This window comes from Gambusia affinis, linkage group LG20, assembly GCF_019740435.1.
Source record: "Gambusia affinis linkage group LG20, SWU_Gaff_1.0, whole genome shotgun sequence".
NCBI classification, from domain to species: domain Eukaryota; kingdom Metazoa; phylum Chordata; class Actinopteri; order Cyprinodontiformes; family Poeciliidae; genus Gambusia; species Gambusia affinis.
The window spans coordinates 3,642,027-3,652,176 of NC_057887.1; the positions used below are offsets into that span (position 1 = coordinate 3,642,027).

At 43.2% G+C, this 10,150-nt stretch overlaps 1 protein-coding gene across 1 annotated transcript; it reads left to right on the forward strand.

Annotated features, from left to right (window-relative positions):
* The first annotated feature begins 287 nt into the window (after positions 1–287).
* On the forward strand, positions 288–9,654 carry zdhhc16b (zinc finger DHHC-type palmitoyltransferase 16b). The gene is made up of 10 exons (XM_044102743.1): positions 288–430; positions 3,869–4,156; positions 4,239–4,433; positions 5,090–5,178; positions 5,260–5,288; positions 5,388–5,521; positions 7,730–7,815; positions 7,918–8,041; positions 8,188–8,258; positions 8,997–9,654. Exons 2-10 carry the CDS (start codon positions 3,905–3,907, stop codon positions 9,097–9,099), a joined length of 1,083 nt encoding a protein of 360 aa, XP_043958678.1. The 5' UTR covers positions 288–430; positions 3,869–3,904; the 3' UTR covers positions 9,100–9,654.
* The last annotated feature ends 496 nt before the right edge of the window (positions 9,655–10,150 follow it).

A 10,150-nucleotide genomic window follows, 5' to 3' on the forward strand; every position in this document is an offset into this window, starting at 1 on the left:
GGGAAATCCGATTTCGGGGGGCGTTCCAAGTGAAAGCCGGAATTTCCCAGTTCCGAATACACCCGAAACGCAGCATTAGGCTCCGCCAGGAAAAAAGGTAAAAATAACAACAGAGGTCTCACTTTAATTAATTTTACACCTATGAATCTCAATATTGCATATCTAAATATTTCATGACGCAGCTGTTGATAGTGTTTAGTTTAAAATTTAACCCAAGATTTATCTAATTTTATGTCTCCTCCTGTGTTAAGACAGTTTCACTTTTCCTTAATGTTAGTGAGACATCTTCTTGAAAGACGAACTTCGTCAGTCTTACCGCTTTGTACTGTCGGTCTTTCTGTAGTCAGTGAAATTCCCGTAGGTCACTTGTTTAGTGAAACCATGACTTGACAACAGCTGCATCTCTTACCTACATAGTTCTTCTGAGCAGGTAAGCTCCACCGTTGCTAATCTATATCTTTGAAAGTACATTATCATTATCCAGGAGAACTGAACACTTAACAAAGGTGGGGTATCAAGATGCTAGAGGTTAGCTAGCCTGCTAATGTAATACAACTGTAACTAACTGGGAGGAATGCCCGTGGTTAACGAGATTATTTCCAAGTCAGGAGGTTAAATGACTTTAACGTGGGTTTTCTGTGGCGGTTTCTGGCTTCATACAAGGTTAGACTGCTCAGAACATTTGCTTTTTGAATGTGTTATTCTCTTTATGGTGTTACAAAACGTAACATCGGTCTAAGTTTGTGACTTTGAAGAGTAATATACTGTTTAAATATTGATAGAAATGCATGTCGGTAAATAATAGAAAATAGATATTTTCTATGTTTCTATAAATTTACCAAAAAGAAAAAAACTACTATTTTTGCAGGGTGTTCAGTCAATTGGATTGCGTTTAAACTAGAAAATAATCACAGAAATAACATTAAACAGCTTAATTTTACATTCAACAGTTTTGATAACTTCAGTCACCTCCCAAACAAATTCCCCAAATCTAATGATGAAAAAAAAGAGAGAAAGAAAACAAATGACCAAATAGAATAAAAATATTTTTGGGACATTCCCAAAAATTGTAGCCCTGGGCTTCTGCCCCTCTAAAGTCTGGCCTGTCTGATGGTTAATGTCTTTGTGTGGTGCTAATGTTGAACTCTCCTCATTGTGTATGTACCTTTACATTTCTCATCACAACTGTTCAGCAAACATGCAAATATAAAATAAATATGCATAACTACACAAATAAATGACAGAGAAATCATTTATTTATACTTATAATATATGTTCAATTAGTTTAGTGGATTAAAACATTTCAGAAGCAATGACCCGAGTCGTTGCCATAGCAGCAGAGATTGTTCTGCTAGTAGAGGTCCAGATTAAGTGGCAAAAAGAGCCAAAATGAGTAAGAGGCTGTTGGTGTCAGATTCGAGAAAAAAAAATTCAAATATGATCTGCAAATGAATCCCTGCGTGTAAAATGAAACATTTGAAGAAGTTTTGTTTTCTCTTCTCTTGGAGAAGAGAAAGCAAGTCCCAACTCGTGAGCAGTGAAAACTCGGCAGCTTCTACTTGGGAGTTTATTCACAGTATGGACCATGAAATTTGAGGACTGAAAATGGCCGTCCTCCATTAGAGGATGGAGTAAAGCTCGTTACGGTGAAACACAGTGAGGTGCTGGTCCGCCTGCCGTCTCAGAGCAGATTGGGGACACCGGTTGCCATAGAGATTCTGCTCTGACATGATTCCGTCCCTTCTTCCTGTCAGGTTCACTACATGAATAATCAGACTTTTTAACACCTTTTTTTTTCTTCCCAGTCAGCTGAAATCCCATCTGTGCAAACATGTCGCTCTGTATGTCCTCATGTTTACTTCTCTCACTTGTTTAAGTCGAAAGCTGTTCCATCGTCATCCATCTCTAAAAGAGAAACACCCGGTGGTCACTGAAAAGAGAGATACCCTTTGACCTCATGTTTTCATGCCCTTCCATTGTTTTTAATTGTCTCAACCGACCGAATAACCTGACTTCACTCTCTTCCTGTTGGCGTCCATCACTACTGTACCTTCCATACCTTTGTTTTCACATTTCGACACGTTAGAACCACAGACGTCAGTGGATTTTATTGGGATTTGATGTGAGGGAGCAACACAAAGTGGCAAATATTTGCAAAGCGGAAGGAGAGGCACACGTGAAAGAGTTGACCCATTGTGTTGAATACAAACACACACAAGACCTTTCAGATACTGAATTGTAAATCACTTTGTGGTTCTCCCACTTCAGTTGTCTACTGTTTGGTGTTGATATATAGCAAAAAGCACGCAAGAGTTTTTGGTTGTAACGCAACAATTTTAAATTTTACGGGCCGTTGCGTTCCTACAAAATTCCGCTGGATTCTCATCTCCCTGCAGTGTTCTGTGTGGAATTTCTCCCATTGAGTTCAATTTTTCTGGTTGAGTTTCAACCAGGGTAGGTTAGCGAACAGAAGGCAGCTGTTTTAGAACTGGTGAGTGCCTACATAAAGTTGCAGTTTGTGGTTCAAGTGAATGTTTTCACATCTGTAGACTCGGTTCGATTAGGAACCAAAATGGCAACACTACATGAGGTTCTCTTTCACACTCCACTGTGTCAAACAAACCAAACCTTTTGAAAAACCCGTTCCCACCCCCCATGCCTACGGGGGCACTGCGCCAAGAACCACTCGAGGAAATGACACATAAACCTCTGAAGTAGACACTGAATACAACTTTCTTCTTCACAAAATGCAAGAAAAAATGGAGTGGGGTCAGATTTTAGGTTGCAAGATTTCTATTTTGTCGTTGGCTAAAAACCACGAGCCATTTCGCCCTCTTGCACCAGACAAGAGGGTTTTGGTTATATTTACCCAGAATGCATTTCCTGGCTTTTGGAGTGGTCTCCGGTCTGCTTGCCTTGGCATTGGCATTTGAACCGCTCCAGAGTTCACACCAAACAAACGGAGACCTAGGTTTATGGGCGGACAGGAACTTACCACTGCAAACTGACTGGACTTTCTCACTGCTCATGAGTTGGGACTTGCTTTGTCTTCTCCTCCAAATGTTTATCACTTCTTCAAATTAGAGTTGGATTCAATCGGACTAAATAGGGCTGGTGCAAAAGAGATGCAAAGGTGTCGTTGCTGTACCACCCACGCAGTTTTACGGGTCACAGCATTTCCGTAAGCTCCATTGAGCTGAAGCTTTTCAAACATCACTGCCAAATATTTGCAATTGTGCAAAATCAGATCCAATCGTTTCAAACTTAAAAGGAGTTAAGTCCTTTAGAAAGCAATCGTTTTCCAATAAGTCCAGAACCTCTGCAGTGTAGAACAAGATGCTGTTTTTTCCCAGGCTACTTTTAGGAGCCTCTGTTTTGGTGCCAGTGTAATTTTGTAAGCCCCATCAGAGGGAGCAGTACTCAGCTTGATGAAATGTCGCCTCAGGATCACATAGCCACTTTACGTCCTTTTGGACACTTTCATCGTCTTGCAAACCTCCCATAACCCCCCTTACAGGGTTTCCACTCTGCATCGCCCCTCCTAATTTCTTGGAACTTCTAATCAGCGCGGATCTGGCCTGGTCCTGAATTATTCAAAGGACACGTTGGTTTGTGGGGGCTGACAGCTGTCCCTCAGCACTCGATCACTTCGGTTTCCATTAGCTGTGAGTGAAAGGCGTCGTTAGACTCGAGGAAACTGTCCTGCCTCACCGACCGCCAGTCTTCCTGTTGGACATCCGGCCTCTACCTGAGGAAGACGATGGAGAACTCGGTGGCCGTCAGGCTGCAGTACGACGAGCTCCTGTTTTACGCGGCCTGCGTTTCTCACTGCTGGTCCATGTGCCTGTGCGTGTGCGTGTGCTTGCAGGGCAGAGTGTTCCGGAGGCGAGCGGCCGGCGGTGGCATGCATCTGGGCAGCAGCTGGAGGTGGCAGCTCTCCCGGGCCATGCGGCTGGCGCTGCGCTTGCGCCGGCTGTGTCGCCCGCAGGAAGGAGGAGGTCGGGTCGGGGTCAGGCTGTCGGCGGCGTGGAGGTACGGCAAGCTGCTGCTTCGCTCCCTTTACTACAACAGCCTCACCAACTCGGACACGCTGCTGGACTGCGCGTTCGAGCCGGTCTACTGGATCGTGGACAACGTCACCCGCTGGTTTGGAGTGGTGAGCTCTCTGTTCCAACCGACTGGCCCCGACTCTGCTCTGGTTTCTCTTCAGCGTCTCTCTTTTCCCCGTACCCTTCCAGGTGTTTGTGTGCCTGGTGGTCCTGCTGACGTCCTCTGTGGTGATCATCATCTACCTGTTCGTCTTACCAACCATCTTCTCCTCGTACTCCGCTCACTGGATCGCCTGGCATCTCTGCTGCGGCCACTGGCTGCTCATCCTGGTGGTCTTCCACTACTACAAGGCCACCACCACCTCCCCCGGACACCCACCCAAGGTACTACATCCACCATAAAGTACCGTACCTCACAAAGGTATTCAGTAGTCACTTGGCAAATAATGATACGTTTAATGTAAAGATGAAACTTTTAATGGACTTTTAATGTAAATTTTGGTGCAGCTTTGCATTAAAAGTGTCATTATTTACCAAATGACACTTCATAACACGCGTCTTCATGTCAGTCTTTTGTCATGTCATGTCATAAGATTCCTTTTCAAATTAATTGTTACCGAAATAACTTTTGTTTTGCAGACAACATTAGAGACCAAACTAAACTGACCTCTTTAATGTCCGTCGTCCTGATTCATTTTTTTCCAAGAGCAGTTTAGTTTGCAGCGACTTTTCCATCCATTTTATTTATGATTTTGGTTGCCTTTGATTTGAACTCCTTTTTATTTTATTTTGGATATTTCAAACATCTTCCAGTTTAAGTTAAGTATTCTTTACAGAGAATGATACAAAGAGACGGCAAACTTACATCGTGATGCCATTGTCAGTATGTAACTTGAACATATATTGCGACAAACAGTATTCATGTTTATCGCAATGATTTGTGGGACAATTTCTCGTCCGCTGTACTTAAGTTACGGTGACTCCTGCATCGTGGACCGTTATTGTCTCAGTAAAGTCTCTTCCTTGTCCACGTGTTTCAGGACAAACGCGACGTTCCGTCTGTTTCCATCTGCAAGAAATGCATCACCCCCAAACCGCCGAGGACGCATCACTGCAGCATCTGCAGCCTGTAAGCTGCCGTCTCTCCTCCCGGGCGCCGAGCCGGTTCAGCCCGTCTTTATGTCACAGAGCTGTTTCTGTTGTGTTGCAGGTGCGTCCTGAAGATGGACCATCACTGTCGTATCCTTTCTGGCCGTAGAACATGTGAAACGGTGCCACATGAAAACGTCGGGAGCTCTCCGGGCTCTCTCTAAGTGTTTGACCTGAACACCTTCCCAGCCTGGCTGAACAACTGCGTCGGCCACCTGAACCATCGCTACTTCTTCTCCTTCTGCCTCTACATGACCCTGGGCTGCGTCTACTGCAGCATCAGCAGCAGGAACCTGTTTCTGGACGCCTACAGCGCCATTGAGGTGAGTTCCGTTAAAGTTCGGAGCGCTTTACCGCCATTTACTGACCTGAATCCAGAGATCCACTTAGTTTGATCTCCAGAGCCTTTTTTTGGCCCTTCAGGATGAACAAAGTATGATTGATGACTACTCAGACTTAAAGGGGCAGTATTGTGTGTTGTCCAGCCACATAGTGCCATTTTATAGCACAATCACGCAACTCTGTTACCTTAAATTGTTGTAAAAAGGTTACATATATCAAATATGACTTAAAAGAAATTTGGCATTGTAATTTAGCTCCTTGAAATTGGGCCGCTGTCTCTTTAAAAAACTCCTGCTCTTTCTGAAACTCCGCCTACAGGAAGTCATCACAACATGGCTCCTATATTAACCCTTTAACAGCATTTCTACCAACATTGAACTGAGAAGTAGCTCTTATGATGAAGTGTACAGATCCACCAGGTGTTTGCTGATTGTTGCTGGCTAGTCTGAAGGAGTTGAGTGGAAGAGTGACAGGGTAGAGCTGCTGTGAGAGATGGAAGCTCTAAAGCTTGGAATCTGCAGCTCAGAGGATGAGCTTCGTCCTCGAAGGCGGAGCTAGTTCCACCCAGGCGTTTTGCACAGTTGAATGGTTGCCATGGGGATTAAAGGATTTCTCAAACATGCATGAGAGAATCAGCAGGTCAGGCTGTTTTAAAGATCAGTGACCAGACATAAAACTGCAATCGGTGCAATCTTTGTTCTCTGTTTTTTTTTGTTGTTGTTTTTTTTAAAGCTTGATACTTTAAAATCTAAACATAAATTTACAGTCATGATTCTTCAATAAGACAACTTGATGACCTTTCTTTTAGGGGCTTTGTGGCTCTAGTCAAACGTTTCAGGGAGCTGAAGGCTCCGGACAGTAAACGTTGATGACCTCTGCCCCCAGGTGTGTCCTATTTTAATCCAGGACCTTTAATGAGACGTTTGGAGCGACAGCACCTGAGAGGTGGAAGTCAGGAGGCAGAATCTGATCTCAGATGGAGGGCAAACATAGAAACAGGACACCTGGAAATGATCCTGTTCTCACATCTACATCTAATTAAGGATCTGAAAAGCTGAGACGTAAACAACGCTGGCCATGTGATTAAGGTCTGGAAGATATGCAGCGCTGCGCAAAAAAAATAAAATAAAAGCTTAATCATATGTGATCATTTAGTTTTATTCATTTGTTCTTGTCCAGGTTTTCACAAGCAAATAAAACTTCTTCACTGCCCGGCATCCAAAACTGGCAAATTTAAACAACTCATTTGCCACCAAATTTATTCACAGTGCAAAAATTAGTTTGTTACTTTTGTTCTTTGATTTTTGTTGTTTTATCTGACAAAATAAACTGAACCACATTTTTATGAAATCTATACATCCTTAAAGACCCCAAACAGAAGTTTCTGGATTGTTTCCTTATTAGATTTACATTTTAAATTTTTTGGGTTCCCCAGTTGTTTTGTACTTTGACCAATTTTTCTTGACTTGTGGTTGGGGGGGAAGAGGATAAAAATCATTTCAACGCCCACAAATTGGCCCTGGGCCACATTTTTGAATTCAATAAAATAAAATACTTTCATTTATTCCAAATGGTAATTAAGTATTGTCATAACTCAACTCTTCCAAGTATCTTCACTGTGAACAGGAGGGTCTCCTGTAGCAGTCAGTGTTGCAAGGCATCCGTAGAGGCCTCTGACTGAAGACTGTTGCTGTCGTGTCAATATCTGTGTCAATTTTATTTATAAAGCATTTTAAAAACATTAACTGCTTCAAAGTGCTGTACAGTATTTATAAAACACAGATAAAACAATATGACAGGCTAACAGCAGAGATGATATTCCATAATAACATGTCCTGGATGACATCATCACTTGTTGCTAAGCGATGCTAATCTGCCTAATTTGCTTTTCCTGCTCCTTTTAAAGCTGTCATTCTAACTCCGGGTTTTGGGGTCGTACTTCGGGTGTTATTTGAGATTTTGAGACGCTAATTAGCTCCTGCCAGTTGGAAAGACAATACCGCGTTGCCATGGTTACGCACCATACCATTTGTCGGCAGGATAAAGAGTCAGAAAACCAGAGGGAATAATTGTCTAAACATAAAAAAAATTAACAAAAGTCTTGAAAAGGAATAAATCAGAGCTAGCATAACAGATTTGGAAGCTAAGCGGCGCCGTGTCGGCCGTCAGTACTTCCTGTCTGTTTTCAGACTTCCTTTCAGACTCCGCCTCCAGATCTGAGCCCCAGCGAGAGCGTTGCCCATAAGTGCATCATCTTCCTCTGGGTCCTGACCAGGTGAGCCGGCGCTCTGCACAGAACCACCTGGACCACTTCCTGCAGCTGGTTGGCAGTTTCGTAACGGCTCTCCTGTTCCGCTCTGACCCGTTGGTTCTGCAGTTCGGTGGCGGTGGCGCTGGGCGGACTGACCCTGTGGCACGCCAAGCTGATCAGCAGAGGAGAGACCAGCGTGGAGCGCCACATCAACCGCAAGGAGGCCAGACGGCTGCAGGGCAACGGCAAGGTACCATCGGCTGAATTGAATATTAATTTGTTCTTCATAAAACTTTTTTTCCCTTCGATTCCTTCAATAGACATAATTTAAAACAAACAAACAAAAAGAAAAACAATGGCTGCTGTTGTTCTAACGGTTCCTCTTCTCCCTGTCAGGTGTTTAGAAACCCGTACCATCATGGCCGCCTGAACAACTGGAAGTTGTTCTTTGGAGTGGAAACAAGGAGGTGAGACCAAGAGCCACAAATCATCTTCATATGTTGGTTTGATTATTCTGAATGCATCAATGGAAACACCTGGAGAAGGCTGAGGAACAAGAGAGGAAGGGCGGAGGGAAGGAAGAAAGTCGGGGATAAAGGAAGAAAATAAAGGAAGGACAGAATGGATCCAGGAAGTGAAGAAGGCAGAGATGGAGGAAGAGAGGAGTCAAGAAAGTTATGGATCAAGGAAGGAAATAAAGGAAGAAAGAAAGTGATCAAGAAAGGGAGGTAAGAATTGAGGAAGGAAGTTAGGGTTCCAGGAAGGAAGCAATCGAGGAAGGAATAAATCCAAGTAACACTCAAGGTTTGGTTGTAATTTAAGCGTCTAACTCAATATCTGTTTCAATATAAATTTAGAGCAAAGAGCAAATTAATTAAGTTATAAATTGTGATTTATTTTTCCAAAATGTAAAACTGGACAGTAAATTCCCTCCATAATTTTAGGCCTTTGTGGATCAAGAAGGATTTTTGTTGGTTCAGAGCTTTTAAAAAGTGCCAAAATATTTCGAGTTCCAGCAAATCAAATTCCCAACACAGCTGATTGTCTAATCACGGCTGCCCCTCACACTGCCTGTTCTAAAACCTTCATCACAGTTAGCATTTTCTGCTCCTTTCTGATAAACCGATATTGTTTTCTTGTCGTTATCTGAATATTTCTGAGTTGTCTCTGTTGAAACAGTGAGACTTTCCCCCTCCTCCCCCCAGCCACTGGCTGACCCGGGTCCTTCTGCCCTCCAGCCATCCGCCCAGCGGGGACGGCCTCATGTGGGACCGGCCCTCCACCAGCAGCGACCCCATGGCCATCTGACCTCACTGCTCCCCTCACATCCACAGCAACAAGACGACATCGGACTGCGGAGGAGGAGCTGTGCTCTGATGCATTCTGGGAACTGAACATGACTCAACTTGAAATGATTTGGTTGCTGCAGATCCACACGTTGAGTCATTTTGAAGATTTTTAATATCTTTCACAACTTTCCATGTTACGTTTTGAGGAGAGAGAGAGGGGGGAAGGGGAGGTTACTTTCAGCACTACTGACTTGATGTGTCCTGGTGCCAAAGAAAGGAAAACATGATGAACTCACTTCCTTTCCTTCCAGCTTTTTTTTTTTTTTCCAAATCAAGTCTTTTTCGCTCCTTTGGTTTTGTAAACGAGGCAAATGATGCACTGTGAAATATTTCCATCGAGACATTTTCATTTCAATTTTCTATTTGAATGTTTGTGACAAGAGATTCTGATGTAATCAGTGACTAATAGGAGCTGTGCTCCACTTCCTGTTCTTTTTTTTTATAAAACAAGTTTGTTATTTTCTGCTATCGATTGTCTTCATGTTGGGCTGATAAATAAAAGACAAAGATTCGGTCAGTTTGCAAAGAAAAGTTTTAATAAAACAAAGTTAGACATTAGTCATTGTCTACGACGCTTCGCAGAAGTATTCACAAACTTTCAACCTCCGGTCTCGCCGTCTTGAGAGACGGAGTCAATCGGACCCCTCAAAAAAAATAAAATAATGCAGAAGAGCAACAAAACCGAGCATAATATGGAAGCTAAATGATTAATAATGGAAATTTGATGTGGCTGTTCAGATCGAAGCCTATCCATGTTATGGAGGCCAACCCTTCACATGACATAACTGAGACACTGAGTGGGCGGGGCTAATGCCCACGCCACTGTAACAATGAAATACTTCATGTAGTCAGAAAAAGTCCAGTTGGTTCCATAGTAAAAAAATTTCGTATCCAACAATGTTCCTAACGTTCCAGTCTTAGTAACTTCAGGTTTCACACACACAAAAAAAACGGAAAATGGCCCAGTCAAAGTCCACACTGAAGCGTAAAAGAGCAGTGGCGGTTTTAGA

Bases quoted from the DNA above. Each gene is read 5' to 3' on its own strand.
- zdhhc16b (XM_044102743.1), top strand. From the start codon at position 3,905: ATGCATCTGGGCAGCAGCTGGAGGTGGCAGCTCTCCCGGGCCATGCGG. The intron at 5,289-5,387 runs GTATCCTTTCTG...ACACCTTCCCAG, and splicing joins GAAGATGGACCATCACTGTC to CCTGGCTGAACAACTGCGTC. The intron at 8,259-8,996 runs GTGAGACCAAGA...TCCTCCCCCCAG, and splicing joins TTTGGAGTGGAAACAAGGAG to CCACTGGCTGACCCGGGTCC.